Here is a 20973-nt window from a genome sequence, read left to right as displayed (position 1 = left end):
TCATTGAAACTCTATCACTCTTTTGAGATGGTAGGCAGCCCATGCTGTTGATGCAGCAGCTGCCTTAGATCATAGATCATAGAACCCTACAGTACAGAAAGAGGCCCTTCGGCCCATCGAGTCTGTACTGAACACAATTCCACCCAGGCCTTACCCCCATATCCCTACATATTATACCCACTAATCCCTCTAACCTACACATCCCTGGACACGAAGGGGCAATTTCTTAGCATGGCCAATCAACCTAACCCGCACATCTTTGGACTGTGGGAGGAAACAGGAGCACCTGGAGGAAACCCACGCAGACACGAGGAGTATGTGCATACCCCACACAGGCAATGACCTGAGCCGGGAATCGAACCCAGGACCCTGGAGCTGTGAAGCAGCAGTGCTAACCACTGTGCTACCATGCTGCCCTGAAACTATTTCCCATTGTGGCAGTGATGGACTTTCACTTTGTCATGGGATTCCTCTGGGCGTTCGCCCTAACAGTCTAGATGAGCCCCAACCCATAACAGTGGCCATGGTTTTGAGGTGGAGTGGTTGCAGCAAAGGAAATGTTTGTTTCCATGGCTACTCTGGCAGGAAGAAGAGAGTCTGGGGTTTCATCAGCCACTAACAAAAGAAGTTTAAAAAAAAAAGTTTGTGATGAAAGTCTTTGTTCTCCTTAGAAAAACTGAACTTTCCATAATTACTCAAGAAGAGTAGTGTCACGAACACATCCTATAAACTATTACTCACATGCTTTCATGATATTGGAATAATTATCATGTATATTCTACTGCTGGTACTATGTGCAGGTACACATAAGTGCCTATATCCAGACAGGACAAGATGTTCTATATCATGGAGGTGACAGGATTGGAAAAAAATATATCAGCGACTGTGCTTCTGCAGTTGTGCAAGACAAAAATCTGTATCATACTTTGTGCAGTGACAGAGTCAGTTTTCAGTATTTTAATCCAGTGGCATACCACCACACGATCCCATTGGTAGATGCTTCTTCAGCCAGCTAAGTCCCATGCTTTGCAATTCCTTCCTTGACTGACCTCTCGCTCCTCTTTAAAATCTGCCTCTTTGACCAATTCATCCAACCCACAATATTTCCTTTGGCTCGGTATCCATTTGTTTGATTATGCCTCCGTGAAATGACTTAGGATGTTTTCTGTATTATAAATCCGACACAAGTTGCCATTCGTAACAAGCTAACTCAGAAATGTCTTCTGTTGGTGTCCAAAAGGTGGACAGTCTGGCATATAGATTCAGCGTTCTGGTGTTTTTCTGCCTCCTCTGAACAAATCGTGAAGTGTTAATCTTAAAGTCTTACAACAGCAGTCTTTGTGCTGAGATACAACCTTCCTGTTCACTGATGCTCTGTGACAGCCAATTCCCTGGATAAGGGTGATATTAATTCCTGTCTTCTGTGCCTTCCAATCTCTAAATCACGTGTCCCTGTTCCTTGCCCACCTTCTCCTGCAAGACATCTATTGGTTTAGTTTTGGATGTTGTTCTCATGTTATTACACATGTAAAAAACATGCTTATCATGGACATCACTAGCTATGTGACAACCGGGCTTCCTGATGCAATCCACTAATGTGCCATGGGGCGGCATGGTAGCACAGTGCTTAGCACTGCTGCTTCACAGCTCCAGGGTCCTGGGTTCGATTCCCGGCTCAGGTCACTGTCTGTGTGGAGTTTGCACATTCTCCTCATGTCTGCTTGGGTTTCTTCCAGGTACTTCAGTTTTCTCCCACAGTCCAAAGCTGTGCGGGTTAGGTTGATTGGCCATGCTAAGAAATTGCCCCTTAGTGTCCAGGGATGCGTAGGTTAGAGGGATTAGTGGGTATAATATGTAGGGATATGGGGGTAGGGCCCGGATGGGATTGTGTTCGGTACAGACTCAATGGGCCGAAGGGTCTCTTTCTGCACTGTAGGGTTCTATTATTCTCACACGAGACATTATTATGCACCATACATGCACTATCATATGTGGATATAACAGAATAGTTAGAATTGTTTTCCTTGACAAACAGAAAATCAAAGAGAGATTTAACAGAGTTGTTCAAAATTCTAAGGGATTTTGGTGAGAGTAAATAGTGAGTAACTATTTCCAGTGGCGGAATGGTAGGCAGCCAAAGAACACTGATTTAAGATCATTGGCAAAAGAACCAGAGCAGAGATGAAGAGATTTTTGTGAGCTGTAATGACTTGGAATGAACTACCCTGAAGCAGGTGCATTGGTAACTTTTAATGACAATTGGATAAATACTTGAAAGGGAAAAAATCCTGGACTTTGGAGAAAGTATGGGAGAGTGGGGCTTTTTCAAAGAACTGGCAAAGGCATGCTGGAACAATGATCTCCTGTGCTGTCTGGTTCAATAATACTATGATTCCATGTCTGGGAAATGTTCTAAGGCACTGTTAGTGATTATCCTGGGAACTGCATCTGTAGGCTACACAGCTTCTACAAGAGAGGAACTTTGAGAAAACAGTGGAACAAATACTTGGTTAATGCAAACTTCATAAATTTCTCCATGTTAGCGTATACATGGGATAAAATTGACACCTGGAAAGTGATTTGTCTCCCGTAATGCTTTTGAAAAATAATCTGTAGTGATAGCCTTTGCTAAACTGATAATAAAGCTACAATTAATCAACTCTTTGCAAGGAAACATGCTCATATTGATTTGTCTTAAAATGGAAAGGTACAAGAAAGATTAATTCAGTTGACGTATCTAATCTGTTCAACTGAATGTTACTGATGACTAATGATTGCATCTAAAGATTAGTGTGGGCAATATACTTAAGTCTGTAACCCATCTTCTATACTAGATTAATCAGCAGCACAAAACAACAGAAAATCGAAACAGAAAATTGTTTACATCTTACACCTTCATAAATAAATGAACAATACAAGAAATTTGGCTATTTCGCTAATGCATTGACATTTTAAAGCAAATGTTAAAAACTTACAACATTATTTTCATCAGAACATTATTTACATGAAACATTATTCTGTGATGCTGCGCTGTTATGATACAGCATATACAGAAAAATCAACCAATTACTTTTTATCACATATTTGTCTTCAAAGCAGTGAGGCTGAAGGCAATAAGTAACAAAATGATATCGGTCATCAGAAAAGGTCGTCATGGTTGTAATTTCATTCCATTGAAATATTGGGATTTTGTAGGGTTCTATTGGTAAGATTGATGTACAATGACTTGTACAAAACTGTATTGAATTACTTAGAATTATAAAAATATTAACACACTTAAACAGACCTTTAAGCCCAATCAGCTTGTGTTGGTGCTTATTCACCACATGATCCACCTTGTTCCCATATCCCATTATACCTCTTTCATATCAACGTCCATTTAACTTATTCTTAAATGTGAATACAACTTGATTCCAATCATTAATTCTGGTAGTGTATTTCACAGCCACACAAGCCTCCCTGTAAAAATGTTTCTCTTGCTCACGGTGCTAAATCTCTTACATCCACTTTTGTTTTTTTATCTATGTTTCCTTGCTGTAGACCCCACAATAGCCAAAAACTGTCCCATGCTTTCCTATTATTAAACACTGTGATAAAGACACTTACTAATCTCTTCTTTTCTCATGAAAACTGTTCTAATTTTTCAATTTGTATTTCATAGAATTATAAAATAGCACACTGTGAAGGAAGACCACTTGGCCCATCAAGTCTGTGCCATTTTTTTTGAAGAGCATTCCAGTTAGACTTGATTCCCCAACTCTCTCCCTGTAGCACCTAAATTTCCCCTTTTCAATGAGTTATCCAATTCCCTTTTGAAGCTACTACTCAATTGGTACCCACCACATGCAGGCAGTGCATTCAAAATCCTGATAACTCATTGTGTAAAAATGTTTTTCCTCATGCCACCTCTGGTTCATTTACCAATCAATTTAAATCTGTACTCTCTCGTAATCAATTCTTCAATTTTTCTTCATCTACTGCATCTTAACACCTTTATCAAATCTCCTCGTAGCCCTGAGAATTCATATCAGGCAACATTTTAATGAATTTGTAACTGCTCTATTGCTACAATACTCTTTCTATAGTTTGGAACTGGAAAACACACAGTACTGCAAATATAATCTCATTATGAATTACATAGATCCACCATTACATTTTGGCTTTAATGTTTGAAACCTCTTGCCCTTAAACTATGATTTCCATTAGCATTTTTAAACCTTATCCACTTCAGATGCTGCTTTTAATATCTGGTGAATATGAAACCCCAAGTCCCTCTGCTCTTCCATATCAGACTCTTTCCCTGTTCAGAGTATAATTATTTTTCTAACAAATGTGCCACCTCACGTTTACTGACATTGAATGCTTTCTGCCACTTTTGTGCCCATCCATCATTTTAGCAACATTACCTTTGGTCCTTGAAATTATTTACTGCACCTAGAGTTTAATGAATTAAATTGAGGCAGACTGAGAACAGAACTCTGTAGGACACTGCAGCTCATTTCTATTTCAAAAGCCCTCTAATTCCCATTCTTCCTTTGATCATTTCCAAACAGATTTTAATCTAATTTGCTAGTCTTTCCTAATTTCATATCCTTTATCTTCTCTAATGGTATCCTGTGTGGTATCTTGTCAAAGGTTTTCGGAAATTCAATATGTACCACTTTATTTCCTCATCCACCATCAACTCCTCAACGAATATTATCAGTTTAAGCATAATCTTCCTTGTTGCATTCACCTTAGAACATCAAATAACTTTGAGAGTAAACAAAAGAAGATGCATTTATACAACACATCTCGTAGCCTCAGGATGTTCCAAAACTCTTTACAGCCAATGAAATGCTTCTGATGTGCACCACTTTCATAAGGAATCATAGCAGTCAATGTGATCAGCGCTGGAACATTTGCTTATGTATATTTCATGAGAATTGTCAACCATTCTTTTGAAGAACAAAGCAAGGTAAAAGTTTGATATTGTTCTCTCCTGGTGTATTCCTGTACAATCATGCTCATCAGGGAATATATGGGTCTTGGGATCATACTGCGCAATATTCACCCGCATATGTATGAATTGCCTCTTCCACTAATTTATGAGAATCAGTTAAAATATTTCCACTAAAGCAAGGAATGGGAAATGTAAAATTTGTTGAGATGTTACTTCTCACATATCATGGTTGTTTTAATATGACAGATTTTAAATCTCATGTTTGGATTTGCCTAGCATAGTATGCTGTATAGTGATTTAATGGCATGGAAAACATGTTTGTATATATTCAGAAATGAAAACAAATGGATGTTTTGCATAGTATTGTCCAATGGCGATTGGCTGACGGCTGCAATCAGCATTCCACAAACTTCAAAGTGTGTGTAGCGCAGTGTGCCGGGATCACTGAATTATCTATTTGTAATTTTATATTTTACCAGTGGCAAGGTACACGATCTGAGCTTAACAACTGTGAGCGAGTAACTGCATTATATTCAGCAAAGGGCTCACATTTTGTCATGATGCACAAAATAAAAATTCAAGATTCAAACAGTTTATTAATATTAGCCGAAACAAATGAATCTATTATCACCTTCAGCTCATAACTCTTTTTCAGGTAGTACTTGCCTTGTATCCCTGCAATTTGCCAAAGGCAAACTGTGTCAGAATTATGAGGCAGTGAGTATGTAGAGTATGAAAGATGATTTTGAGTAAGAAAGAAGGATTTATCTGATTTATAATCACATTTGCTTTTTGATCAAGGAATCTTCAAGATAAATGCTCACTTGTTATCTGTCACTGCATAGTAATGATAGATAACAAGATGTAAACTAATCCCAATGCCATTTTACTTTATTTATTTTTAGGATGTGGGGATGATGATGCCTGCATTGACTGTCCAGCCCTCATTGACCTTAGGAGGCTTGTGGTAGGTCTTCTTCTTGAACTGCTGCAGTCCCTGTGGTGAAGGTATTCCCCCAATACAGTTAGGCAGGGAGTTTAAGATTCTGACCCAGCAATGATGAGCAATGATATATTTTTAAACCAGGATGGTGTGTGCTTTGAATTATCATTTGGAGATAATGGCATTGCCATGCATATGCTGTCCTTGTCCTTCTAGATGTCAGAGATCATGGGTTTGGGAGGTGCTGCCCAGAAAGTCTTGCTGCAGTACATTTTGTGGATGGTACACACTGCTGATACAGTGTGCTAATGGTGGAGTGAATGAATGTTTAAGTTGCTGAATGAAGGTGCCAATCAAGTGGGATGATTTGTTCTGGGTTATAGATTTCATAGATTTTAATTTCAAAGGATCCTACAGTGCAAAAGGAGACCATTTGGCCCATTGAATCCACACCATCCACAATCCCCATCAGACACTATCCCTGTAATCCCATGCATTTACCCTAGCTAGTTCCCCTGACACTAAGGGGCAATTTAGAGTGGCCAATCCACCTAACCCGCATATCTTTGGACTGTGAGAGGAAACCGGAGCGCCCAGAGTAAACCCACGCAGACACAGAATGTGCAGACTCCACACAGACATTCGCCCAAGCTGGGAATCGAACCCAGGTCTCCGGCACTGTGAGGCAGCAATGCTAACCACTGTGCCACCTTGACTTTTATTGCAGTTGTGCACATCCAAGTGCCTCTGACTTATGACTTGCACATGATAGAGGGGTATTATGAAATTAGGAGATGACCTAACTGACATAAAATTGCCATTGAATTCCCATTGTCTGTTGTGCTTAGTGCTTATAAGGTTGTATGGTTGGTCCAATTGAGTTTATAGTCAACAAAATCATCAGAGGTTATGGGGTGGTCAGGCTTTCTCTTGTTGTGTATATAAAATTTATGTGACACGCCTGTTATTTACCACTTATCAGTCCAAAACCTGGACCTTACTAGATATACACTGCTACATAATCTGAGTTCTTGTGAATTGAATTAAACACTGTGCAATCATCACTGAACATCCCTTTTGCTGACTTTATAATGGAGGGACGAAGATGGTTGGTTCTGGAACACTGCCCTGAGGAACGACTGCAGCATTATCGTGGGGCTGAGATAATTGACCTCCAACAGCTACAACTATCTTCCTTTGAATTAGCCATGATTCAGCCACTGCAGAGTTCCCTTCCTGATTGCCATTGACTTCAATTTTGTTAAAAGTTCTTGCTTCAACAATAAAATGCTGGCTTTATGTCAAGGGTTGTCACTCACACTTCACTGCTGGAATCCAGTCCAGTATTAATGTTCAGACCAAGCTTAATGCTTGTACACTGATATACACAAAGTCATTGTCAGCCATTGCCCCAATGCTTGCTCATTTACATCACTTTGCTGGTCTCCCGAGGCCTCTAATTTAAAATTCTCATCTTACGTTCAAATCACCTCATGACTTTGTTCTTCCCTACCTTCTTTAGCTCTACAAGCTTTCAAGAAATCTCTTCTCCAACACTAACCTCTTGTATGGTGATCCTCCACTTTTTGTTCCATTGCGCATGATTGTGTTTTCAGCTAACTAATCCCTGGATTTCCTCCACATTTCTGACATCCTTTAGGATACTCACTTAAGTTACCTTTTCGACCAAGTATTTAGCCAACAGCCCTGAAATCATATTTTTTGATTCTTAAATCTCAAGAAGTCTTAACTCTTGCCTGATTACAGTCCTGTGAAGTATCTATGTAAGTTATTTTTTCTACATTAGCGGCACTGTATAAATGTAAGTTGCTGTTTATTGTTATAGCTGTAGTGGACAATTGGCAGTATTGTGTATCGAAACCTGAAACCAGAAGTTGAAGTTTGAAAGGACAGATCACAAGGCCACTGGCACTATTAACCAAAGGGGCAGATCACAACTGAACTTTTGATATCTCTGATGTCTAATAGATATTTCCCATGCAAGTGAAGACATCTGCCTGATCTAACATCAGTGATCTGGTCAGGGAAATTCTTCAGGAGCTGAACTGCTGGTTCTTGGCTATATTTGGGACTTCCTGTAGGACAAAAAGGGTGCTTGTATGCTCTTGTATGGGTGAGCACATTGCAGTAGAATGGAAGGACTGAGCTATGTTATTTGTAACAGAGCAGTTCTTCATTAACAGGGATGCATGAATATCTCAAACATCCAGAGTTAGCATGTAAGTTGGAGATCGGGAAGTTAAAAGTTAAGTGGTTAGAAAACCCACAAAACTGAAGTCTAATATGTAGATTTTTAACCAGCATGAAGGCGACTGGCTTTATTTTGTATATACGGTTATGCAATTTTTTTGCACCTGAAGTGTAGTTAGTTATAATGCAAGAAATCTGGCAGCCAATTTGCTATAGTAATGTCCCAGAAACAGTGATGCGAAATGTGATCAGATAATCTACTTTAAGTGTTGTTTGAGGGTTAATTATTGGCCAGGACATGAGTGAAAACTCCTCTGTTCTTCTTTAAAATAGCATGGGATCTTTTGCACCCACCCTGAAAGGGCAGACATGGCCCTTTTGTTTAGCACCCTGTTGAAAAGACATTACATAACTGCTCGGTTTCGAGAGCTGCCACTGCCAACCTCTGTCCCTATCTATCTATGTATTCCTCCCAACACAAATGACCTAGAATATTAGCTGAGGTCAGGGGTGCATTCTTGTAGTAGATAAAATTCCCATTTTCCTGAAGATATACCAGCATTTGAATATAAGAGAAAATCCTAACATATTATCAGGTCTTTAAAGATAGTTGAAGTAATAAAATGTGCTTGTATATCTTACACATGCTTTTACAAACTCTCCACACTGTAATAAATGTACTTAGGATTTGCAGTAACAATATGTTTGTTTTCTGTATGTTTTTACAAATTCTCATTGCTAGTTTGAAATTGCTTCACTCTGATTATTGTTAGAAGTTGCCTATGCAGGTTTTCAATGTGTAAGCCAATTTATTAATCTTTATAATGAACTGCAAATGTCCTACCCAAATTACATTAGTATATTTACAATAAAGGAAATGGGTTGACATAATAGAAGACAGTACAGAATAGAAACAAACATGAATTGGGCAATATATTTAAATATATTTAAAAGGGATGATGCTTGAAGGGAGATCAAGATGCAGGGTCATTCTGAATAGAAATAAGAAATAACAAGGGAAAGAAGTCCCTGGTGGGAGTAACTTATAGGTCCCCAAACATTCATTCTACATTGGGGCACACTATGAACCTGGAAATACTGGGGGCTTGTGAGAAAGGTATGGCAATAATTATGGCTGATTTTAATATGCCTGTAGACTGGATTAACCAAATTGACAGGGATCGCTTTGAGATCATTGAATGTATTAGAGATTGTTTCTGAGAGCAATATGTTGTGGAACCAACCAGGCAGCAGGCTATTCTGGAATTGTGTATTGAGGGGGGATTAATTAATGAGATCGTAGTTAAGGATCCTCTAGTGAAAAGCAATCATTGCTTGCGAGAATTTCAAATTCAGCTTGAGAGTGAGAAACTAGAGTCCCAGACAAAGTTAATTACATAGGCATGAGTACAGATTTGGCCCTACTGGACTGATGTGGGTATGCCGGCGTTGGACTGGCGTAAACACAGTAAAAAGTCTGACAACACCAGGTTTTAGTCCAACCTATTTATTTGATAATATACTCACAAGCTTTCGGGGTTAGTCCCTTCGTCAGGTGAATGGAGAGTTCTGGCCTCAGACAGAGCATATAAAGCACAGACAGTTTAGAGGTTACTGATTAGAATGTGAATCCTTACACCTAACCTGCTGTTCAAGACCTGAAGTGGCTGATAATGTGAGTGGAAGGAGCACTGATCACAGTTTAAAGAGATGTGTATTGTCTCCAGACAGTACAGTAAGTGAGGTTTTGCAAACCCAGGCAAGTCACGGGGGTTACAGATAGTGCGACATGAACCCAAGATCCCTGTTGAGACCGTCCTCATGTGTGCGGAACTTGGCTATCAGTCTCTGTTCAGCGACTCTGCGCTGTCGTGTGTCGTGAAGGCCGCCTTGGAGAATGCTTACCCGAAGGTCAGAGGCTGAATGCCCGTGACCACTGAAGTGTTCGCCAACAGGAAGGGAACAGTCTTGCCTGGTGACTGTCGAGCGATGTTCATTCATCCGTTGTCGTAGCGTCTGCATGGTCTCCCCAATGTACCATGCTTCGGGACATCCTTTCTGGACTAGACAGGAATGCTAAAATATAGGACAGTTGATGGGCAGTGGCAGATATTTATGGAGATATTCAATTCATCCCAACTAAAATATTATTCAGAGAGGAAGAAAGGTAGTTAGAAGGGGAAGAAGCATCCATGGCTAAGCAAGGAAGTTAAAGGTAGCATAAAGACAAAAATGAAGGCATACCATATTGTGCAGGCCAGTGGCAAGCTGGAAGATTGGGAACATTTTAAAGATCAACAAATTGTTACTAAAAATAACTGTGATAAATCATGAAAGAAAACTAGCACAGAATATAAAGAAGGATAGCAAACTTTGCTATGTCAAAGAGAAGAGAGTAGCCCAAGTGAATGTTGGTCCCTTTGGAAGATGTGACCAAGGAGTTAACACTGGAGAACATGGAAATGGCAAAGACACTACATCAGTATTTTGTCTCAGTTTTCAGGGTGGAGCACACACTAGTACCATCCCAATAGTAATAGGTAATGCAAAGGTAATAGAAAGGAAGGAACTTAGAATAATTGTCATCAACAGGAAAAATGTGCTGAGAAAACTATTGGGATTGAAAGCAGACAAGTCCCCACGGCCTAATGGCCTACATTCTAGGGTCTTTAAGGAAATGACAGCAGAAATGATGGATTCATTGGTTATAATATTCCAAAATTCCCTGGACGCAGGAAAGGTTCCAATGGATTAGGAAAATGCTAATATAATGCCCTTATTCAAAAGGGAGGGAGGCAGAAAGTAGGCAACTACGGATCTGTTGTTGGGAAATTGTTAGAATCCATTATGAAGGAAGTAATAACAGGACATTTGGAAAGTTAAAACACAGTCCATCAGAGTCAGCATGGTTTTGTGAAGGGAATCATGTTTGACTAATTTGCTAGTGTTCTTCAAAGATATAACAAGTCAAGTGGATAATGGGAATCCTGTAGATGTAGTGTATCTGGACTTTCAGATATGCTGCTGCATAAAAGGTTAATTAATACACAAGTAAGATCACATGGTTAGGGGTATTTTGTTAGTTTGATTGAAAGCTGGCTAACCAACAGAGAGGTGGGAAAAATGGTTATTTTTCAGGTTGGCAAGATGTAACTAGTGGTGTGCCACAGGGTTCAATCATCAGGCCCCAGCTAATTGCAATCCATATTAATAACTTGGATCTAGGAATAGAAGGTACTATAGCCAAAATTATAGACAACATTAAGTTGCGATAAAGAAATAAAAAATGTAAAAATGGCTATGGATAGTATATGTGAATGGGTTAAAATGTGGCAGATGGAGTTTGACGTGGGTAAGTGTGAAGTTATCCATTTTGGTCAGTAAATGGAGAGGCAACTTATTATCTGAATGAAGAAGAACTTCAGAGTGCTTTGGTGCAAAGTGATTTGGGTGTCCTTGTGCATGAATCACAGAAAAATTGTAAACCAGTACAGCAAGTAATAATGAAGGAAATGGAATTTCATAGAACATAGAACATTACAGCGCAGTACAGGCCCTTTGGCCCTCGACGTTGCGCCGACCAGTGGAACCAATCTAATGACCCTCTAACCTAAACTATTCCAATGTTATCCATATGCCTATCCACTGACCATTTGAACGCCCTTAAAGTTGGCGAGTTCACAACTGCTGCAGACAGGGCATTGCACGACCTTACTACCCTCTGAGTAAAGAACCTACCTCTGACATCCGTCCTATAATTACCACCCCTTAATTTAAAGCTATGTCCCCTTGTGTTAGCCATCACCGTCTGAGGTAAAAGGCTCTCACTGTCCACCCTATCCAATCCATTGATCATCTTGTGTGCCTCAATCAGGTCACCTCGTAACCTTCTTCTCTCCAATGAAAATAACCTCAAGTCCCTCAGCCTTTCCTCATAAGACCTTCCCACCATACCAGGCAACATCCTGGTAAACCTCCTCTGCACCCTTTCCAATGCCTCCACATCGTTCTTATAATGCGGCAACCAGAACGTTACGCAATACGCCAAGTCCAGCCGCACCAGAGTTTTGTACAGTTGTAACATGACCTCACGGCTCCGAAATTCAATCCCTCTACCAATAAAAGCTAACACACAGTATTCCTTCTTAACAACCTTATCAACCTGGGTGCCAACTTTCAGGGATCTATGCACATGTACCCCGAGATCTCTCTGCTCATCAACACGACGAAGAGTCCTTCCATTAGCCCTATATTCTGTACTCCTGTTATTCTTACCAAAGTGAATCAGCTCACATTTTTCCGTATTAAACTCCATCTGCCACCTCTCGGCCTAGCTCTGCAGCTTATCTATGTCCCTCTGCAAACTGTAACATCCATCCTCACTGTCTACAACTCCTCCAACTTTGGTGTCATCAGCAAATTTACTAATCCATCCTTCTACACCCTCATCTAGGTCATTTATAAAAATGACAAACAGCAGTGGCCCCAAAACAGATCCTTGAGCTACACCACTTGTAACTGAACTCCAGGTTGACTATTTCCCATCAACCACCACCCTCTGTCTTCTATCAGTTAGCCGATTCCTGCTCCAAACTGCTAAATCACTCTCAATCCCATGCATCTGCATTTTCTGCAATAGCCTACCATGGGGAACCTCATCAAACGCTTTGCTAAAATCCATATACACCACGTCAACTGCCTTACCCTTATCCACCTCTTTGGTCACCTTTTCAAAAAACTCAATAAGGTTTGTGAGGCATGACCTACCCTTCACAAAACCGTGTTGACTATCCCTAATCAATTCATTTCTCTCTAGATGATTATAAATCCTATCCCTTACAATTCTTTCCAAAACTTTGCCCACAACAGAAGTAAGGCTCACTGGTCTATAATTCCCAGGATGGTCTCTACTCCCCTTCTTGAACAAGGGGACAACATTTGCTATCCTCCAGTCTTCCGGCACTACACCTGAAGCCAATGACGACATGAAGATCAAAGCCAAAGGCTCTGCAATCTCCTCCCTAGCCTCCCAGAGAATCCTAGGGTAAATCCCATCCGGCCCAGGGGACTTATCTATTTTCAGACTCTTAAGAATTGCCAACACCACCTCCTTATGTACCTTAATCCCGTCTAGTCTACTACCTGGTATTGCAGTATTCTCCTCGACTACACTGACTTTTTCCTGCATGAATACTGACAAAAAATACTCATTCAGTGCCTCTCCTATCTCTCAGACTCCACGCACAACTTCCCACTGCTGTCTCTGACTGGCCCCTAATCTTGCCCTAACCAATCTTTTATTCTTGATATACCTGTAGAAAGCTTTAGGATTTTCCTTGATCCTATCTGCCAAAGTCTTCTCATGCCCTCTTCTAACTCTTCTTAACTCTCTCTTTAGCTCCTTCCTGGCTAATTTCAGTGCCCTAACTGAGCCTTCACATCTCATCTTTACATAAGCCTCCTTCTTCCTCTTCACCAGAGATTCGACTCCCTTAGTACACCACGGTTCCCTTGCTCAACCACTTCCTTCCTGCCTGACAGGTACATATTGATCAAGGACTCGCAGTAGCTGCTCCTTGAATAAGCTCCACATTTCAGATGTTCCCAGCCCCTGCAATTTCCTACTCCACCCTACGTATCCTAAATCTCATCTCATCGCCTCATAATTACCTTTCCCCCAGCTATAACTTCTGCCCTTTGGTATGTGCCTATCCCTTTCCATCACTAAGGTAAACGTAATCGAATTGTGGTCACTATCACCAAAGTGCTCACCTACCTTCAAGTCTAACACCTGGTCTGGTTCATTACCCAGTACCAAATCCAATGTAGCCTCACCCCTTGTTGGCCTATCTACATACTGTGTCATGAAACCTCCCTGCACACATTGGACAAAAACTGACCCCTCTAACGTGCTTGAACTATAGCTTTTCCAATCGATATTTGTAAAGTTAAAGTCCCTCATAACAACTACCCTGTTACTTTTGCACCTATCCAGGATCATCTTTGCAATCCTTTCCTCCACATCTCTGGAACTTTTTGGAGGCCTATAAAAAACTCCCAGCAGTGTGATCTCTCCTTTCCTGTTTCTAATCTCAGCCCATACTGCCTCAATAGACAGGTCCACATCCAACGTCCTTTCTGCCACTGTAATACTGTCCTTGACTAACAATGCCACGCCTCCCCCTCTTCTACCACCTTCTCTGCTCTGACTGAAACAACTGAACCCCGGAGCCTGCAACAACCATTCCTGTCCCTGCTTTATCCCTGTCTCTGTAATGGCCACAACATCGAAGTCCCAGGCACCAATCCAGGCTGCAAGTTTGTCCACCTTATTGCGTATGCTCCTTGCATTAAAGTATACGCACTTCAAACCACTCTCCTGCCTGCCAATACACTGCTGTGACCTAGAAACCTTATCCATGACCTCCCTATTCTCATCCTCCTGTACATTGGAGCTACAGTTCAGGTTCCCATCCCCCCTCTGAATCAGTTTAAACCCCCCTGAATAGCATTGGCAAATTTCCCCCCCAAGATATTAGGTCCCACTTACCCCAGAATGAGCCCCAATTGTCCAAGTATCTGAACCCTTCCCTCCTGCACCATCCCTTTAGCCACGAATTCAAATGTTCTGTCTCTCTATTCTTCTCCATGCTATCCCGTGGCACAGGTAACAAACCAGAGATAACCACTTTGCTTGTTTTAGCCCTAAGCTTCTACCCTAACTCTCTGAATTTCTGTTTTATATCCCCGTCCCTTTTCCTACCTACGTCATGGGTGTCTACATGAACCACAACTTGGGGCTGGTTCCCCTCCCCCTTAAGGATCTCAAACACTCGATCAGAGATATCATGGACCCTGGCACCTGGGAGGCAACATACCAACTGCGAGTCTCGCTCGTTCCCACAGACTCTCCTATCTATCCCCTTAACTATGGAATCCCCAATTACTAATCCTGTTCTTCTCTTCCCCCTTTCCACCTGAGCATCAAGCATTTCGGCATTTATTGCTAAAAGAATTGAGTATCAAAGTAGGGAAGTATTGCTGCAACTGTACAAAGTATTAATGAGACCACATTTAGAATACTGTGTACAGTTTTTGTCCTGACACTTGAGAAGAGATGTAGTTGCACTGGAGGTAGTTCAGAGAAGGTTCACTAGATTGATTCCAGAGGGTGACACAGTGGCATGGTTGTTAGCACTGCTGCCTCACAGTGCCAGAGACCTGGGTTCAATTCTGGCCTTGGGTGACTGTCAATGTGGAGTTTGCATGTTGTTCCCATGTCTGTGTGGATTTCCTCCAGGTGCTCCAGTTTCCTCCCATAGTCCAAAAGTATGCAGGTTAGGGGGATTAACCATAGTAAATGCACAGGTTTACAGGAATAGGGTGGAGTAGAGGTCCTGAGTAAGATGCTCTGTCTGTGAGTTGGTGCAGACCTGAGGGGGCTAAATGGCCTCTCCTGTACTGTGGGGATTCCACAGTTCTATGAAAGGGTTATCATTTGAAGAGAGGTTGAGTAGTTTATGCCTATACTCTCTGGAGTTTAAAAGAATGAGGAGGTCTAATTGAGGTATATAAGATAACAAAGAGGATTGACAAAACAAATGTAGAGGTGCTTTCTCCTGTGGGGAAATTATTGAATGCGAGATCATAGTTTTAGGTTAAGGGATAGCACATTTAAAACAGGGGAGAGATTACTTCTTTCAAAGGGTCATGAATCTACAGAATTCACTACCCAGAGTGCAGTGGATGCTGGGACGTTAAGTAAATTTAAGGAGGCGATAAACAGATTTGTAATTGGTAAGAGATTGAAGGGTTATGAAGAATGGACAGGAAAGTGGACTTGAGGCCAAGATGAGATCTGCCATGATTGTATTAAATGGGGGAGCAGGCTCCAACAGCTAAACTGTTTACTCCAGCTCCTAGTTCATAATTATGTTCTTATAAGTGCATATGCTTCAAAAAAAATTGCAGCATCTAAAGTTTCCACAGCGCTTAGCCTGAGGAGCAGGGTTCAGATAAGACAAGAAGCCCTTTGTTGTATCATCAAGACCATTAGGTATATACTACTCTGAGATGGATATCTGTCAAGATATCCAACCAACCAAGCTATACTGCTGATTGTACGTCGCACCAAGCTTCCTGACGAACTCCTTTCTTAATATTTGTGAAAAGTGGACGAAAAGATTTAAAATTAATTTGCACGATGCCCTCTGTCATCAGAGTTACACCGCAGTCAGTGCATATCCAAAACAGTGTGAAGCTACCTGCCGGGATGAATTTCACATGCGTTGTTTGCATTCACTCAGCAGTTCCTCGCCGTGCGCAGTCACACAGTCTTGTGCGCAATGTTGCTGTGTGTGTCTTAATTAAATTATGCATCCCAGACCAATAAATATGTTCAAAGTAACCATCCCCTTGCCGCATAATCGTAGCTTTCGTGTTTGCATGTCGCCATCAATGGAGTGAAATCTTAAAAGTCAGACACAAAGCAAAAGGAAAATCGTTTGAAAACTGAAAAGGCTGGAAACACTCAGCAAATCAGACTTTCTATTTCCAAACAAACGCTGTCTCGCCTGCTGAGTGTTTCCAGGTTTTCTGTTCCTATTTCGTGGAACTCAAACTGTGGGCATGGTCTTAGCAGTGCGAGATTCAGCTACAGAATTCAAACTGTGCAATTCACTGCACTTCAAGCTGAACTTAAATGATAAGGAGCTTGTTGCGTGCAAGCTCAAGACACACATGCAGAGCTCTCTTCATTGCGAATATCCGAATAGCACAGATGGCAGTGACACTTCTCAAACATTGCGCATTGAAAAAGTACATTTGTAATGTTCCTGGCAGCTAAACGGCCCAGTGTACATCTAAATTGAGGGGGGACCACCTACCAGAGAAAGTCTCCTGACTAGATATTTAATCTGCTGGAGAGTCAGATCATCAACTAGAGAGAGATCATTGCTTTCACGCAAATGCATATATAAACCTGAAACCCTTTGACGCTAAATGTGTAATTGAAGTATTTCTCTGCTTAAACCAGGAATATGTATCTGTGCCATGAGGAGCAATGTCTTTATGTAACAACGTGCTAATGATGCTACTTGGTGACATGGCATACTGGCACTGCTGCCTCACAGCACTAGGGACCTGGGTTCGATCCCTGGCTTGGGTCACTGTCTGTGCGGAGTCTGCATGTTTTCCGCGTGTCTGCATGGGTTTCTTCCGGGTGCTCCAGTTTCCTCCCACGGTGTACCCGAACAGATGCCGACAAGGGGCTTTTCACAGTAACTTTATTGCAGTGTAAATATAAGCTACTTCTGATACTAATAAACAAACTTTAATTGTTTTTTGAAAAGAAAGTGAATTCTCTAGTATATTGATTGAAGCAAAGTTATGTTTTTGCATTGTTTCGAATTAAATGTTTAGCAAATGTTGAGTTCAGAATAGCCTGCATAACTTAATCCATTAAACTCTGTCATGATGCTTTATTTCAATCACATGAGGAAAGGGTGGAATGTTTGTTTTGATAGCCTGTCTGTCCTTTGCAAGATATTGCGACCAAACAGGGATGTCATTAAAGTGTCAATCAATGTGGATAAAATGAACAAGTATGCTTATCATGATTATAAATGCAGTCTTGTCAACAACTGAGGAAGTCACAGCTAGCGGATGGATCTTGATCTCGTGCGAGAGCGGAACAGGAACCAACAGCCTGTTTTGCAGCTGTCCCATTGACTTCGATAGACATAAGTCATTTGCCTATTGCCTATTTTGGACCATTACATAAAGTCAAGATCAACCCTTTCTTATTGAATGAGGGGGCAGACAAGGCTGTTTATCGCTCATCTTCGATTGCTTTGATGATGTTAGCTTGAAAATGCCAAGATCCTCTGCCCGTCCTTACTTCTTGTACCATACTCTATTTTTTTTCAGCAACTATTTAATTCCCTTTATAGTTAAAGCGCTCACAGTTTCTACTTTGACCAGAGAATGATCCAAGCAAATAACCTCTCCCTAAAGTCCCCCAGCCCTCCTTTATTTTTAAAGTTTATTTATTATTCGTGTCTAAGCTAAAAGTTGTGCTTTTTACACCATCTCACTGGCGATGTTAAAAAAATCTAATTTTCTTATCATAACCATTCAAATTTATCGGCTATCGCCTCACTCATTCCGGTGGGAAGAATCTTGGCTTCTGAGATTTCACTGCTTATCTGCACTCGGCAAGTTCTCAATGAATCTATACTGCACTGTTTCCACTGTGTTTACATTATTATATGATCAAATTATGCACAGCATCTAAACCAATGTAAGATTTCAGCTAGAACTACACGGGAATATTGTGTTCTCAGCAAATTTGACTCTATTGGGCAAACCGTGCAAGTATGTGATAAATAAAAGCCGGTGCCGCACAGACCCTTGGGGAATACCAAAATAAAAGTAAATGACTGCGGATACTGGAATCCGAAACAAAATCAGAAAGTGCTGGAAAATCTGAGCAGGTCTGACAGTATCTGTGGAGAGAGAACAGAGCTCACGTTTCGAGTCTGGATGACTCTTCAGAACGCTGATGAAGGGTCATCCGGACTCAAACCTTGGTGTATTCTCTCTCCACAGATGCTGTCAAACCTGCTGAGATTTTCCAGCATGGTCTGCTTTTGGCCCTTGGAACATACCATTGACTTCACCTTGCCCTGAATCTCCACTCCTGACGGATAGAACATCCTGGCAAACCTGTCCACTGCATCTGGCCCAGTGACAGCAACCAAAACAACATGAAAACACCTGTTGGAGCTGCCGGAGCTTGAGTCAATGTAATTACATAACCTCGTAATTACACAGGCGTTTGCATCAATCGCCCTCTCTCTCTCTTCAAAGCATGGATGATTTGATCCATATTTCAGCTTTGTAAACATGTGCATCAGACTGAGCCGGTGTCACCATTAAATCACAATAACTGATTTTATTGGTTGGTTTTGTTGTAGCGAGGGTGGTGGTAGGGGTGAGTGGCAGTCACAGTGGCTCCTGTGAACAAGCAAGTGTTGATTGAAGGAAACTTGCTGGGGAGCCGGAACTGCTGCTCCATCACTCCAAAAAACAACACGCCTGCTTCACCTGTCCTGCCATGGCAAAGTGCAAATAATGCAACGTGGAACTTCGACAAACGTTTGTAATGTAAATTGGAAGTGTGGGCAGAGAATGATCAGGTTGTTGAGTGCAGGTCATGGATTCAAGCAGTTTAAACCGTGACCAAGCCGCTTCCGACCACTGCACCAGCGGAATGGGAAATCTTTTAGAGGGAATTCGATTTAGTTATATTCACATGGGGTCGTTTTCCATTCAACGCTTTGAAATTTCACCACTGGCCCATTTTTGAAATGAATATACAGGAGATGAATATATGATTTGAAGGGTTTCCTATTATCCCGCAAGCATAATATCACCCACCCACTGTCAGTCGGCCCCAGACTCCAGTCCGGGACAATACTCTCCCACACAAATACACACACCGCCTTCATTCAGACCAGAGGTGTGGAGATCTTTGGGGATCCTCTCCAAACTCCTCCAGCAAGTTTCCCCAGCACCCGCCTTCCAATGCTTCCTACCTGAATGATACAACACATCACCATAACATTTGATACAAAGAAAACACTGGAGCTGGGGTGAAGTCTAAAAACTTGCGGTAGTTTAGTTTAACTGAACACTTTGCCAGACTGAAATTACCTAGGGCAGAAAAGTACACAGCACCCGGGAGGGGGAGTTATCCGCCTTCTGAATCTAGCGAAGTGTTCCAAACTTGGGTGAAGCTAGGGTTGAAAAGGCATCCTCAGATGGGGTGGGGTGGAGAGGAGGTCAACCTACCTGTCGGCACTCAGCGCTGTCAGGGTGAAGACGGATACCCCCACCGAGGTTAACTGGATGAAAGGGATCAGTTTGCAGCCCACCTGACCGAACAGCCACTCGGTGGACACGTACTTGCTGGCATCCACCGGGGCACAGGTCAGCAGCAGGAGCAGGTCTCCCAGTGCCAGGCTGGTGATGAAGATGTTGGGCACGTTCCTCATGGATTTCACCGTGCAGAAGATCTTGATGAGCGTCACGTTGCCCACCAGCCCGACCAGAATGATGAGCCCGTAGACGGCGGGGACGGCATAGAGGAAGGGGAAGCCCTGGGCATCGGGCTCGAGTGCCAGGCTGCCGTTGAGGAGGGACTGGTTCAACTCCAGTAACTCCCAATCCAGGTGGGAGAAGTTGTCCTCGGTCATTGTGCTCCTTGGCTGGAGAATAGACAGAAGTTCTGGGAAACAAGCTCATGGGTGTTGTGTTCCTCTCAACTGAGACGAGTTTCCCGGTGTCAGCAGCAGCAACTGGGTGAAGCTTTTCGGTGTCTTTCCGTTCCCCCTCCCATTGCCTGCTCTCCGCCTTTTTCCTGTTGTTTGCAGTGTGGCTAGGACAGTAGCCGCGGCCACATTTAAACTGGGAGCTCCCGGGCTAGCAGACGTGTGCAAAGCCTTTACCGCACTGGCGTCACTTCTCGCTGTTTAAATCGGGGGTGCATGAAGGAACTTGACACTGAGAGCAGCGAAACTCATCCTCATGCACGGAGCAACCAGCCACCTACTGGAGAAATAAATCACCGGCTTCCGAAGGAGCCAGCTATTCACCACCCTCCCCCTTACACACACTAAACTGGCAGCGTCCCAGGCTGCAGGAGAGCTTGAAGATACGTTATTCTCCCTCCATAGTCAATATACTCTCTGGCAGTCTCTTCCTTCAATGCCTTTCCCCCAACCCAACATTTAAATCTTCCTTTTAATCCTCCCATATGGGAGTCTGCGCTGACCTATCTGAGAAATTATTGACATAGTATATTCGGAGTAGGTTG

The 20973-nt window shown here is 42.0% G+C and overlaps 1 protein-coding gene across 1 annotated transcript in view; it reads right to left on the bottom strand.

Moving 5' to 3' along the window:
• The window catches only part of grpr (gastrin-releasing peptide receptor), a 61586-nt gene extending 41001 nt beyond the window's left edge, over nucleotides 1-20585 (bottom strand). The window contains exon 1 of the mRNA XM_080203308.1: nucleotides 19950-20585. Coding sequence (XP_080059434.1) covers nucleotides 19950-20353 — 404 coding nt within the window. The 5' untranslated portion in view covers nucleotides 20354-20585. The remainder of the gene's footprint in view (nucleotides 1-19949) is intronic.
• Nucleotides 20586-20973: the final 388 nt, after the last annotated feature.

The sequence above is a fragment of the Carcharhinus amblyrhynchos genome, chromosome 15 (genome assembly GCF_965287045.1).
Source record: "Carcharhinus amblyrhynchos chromosome 15, sCarAmb.v2.hapA, whole genome shotgun sequence".
NCBI classification, from domain to species: Eukaryota; Metazoa; Chordata; class Chondrichthyes; order Carcharhiniformes; family Carcharhinidae; genus Carcharhinus; species Carcharhinus amblyrhynchos.
This window is presented reverse-complemented; position numbering and strand designations above follow the sequence as displayed.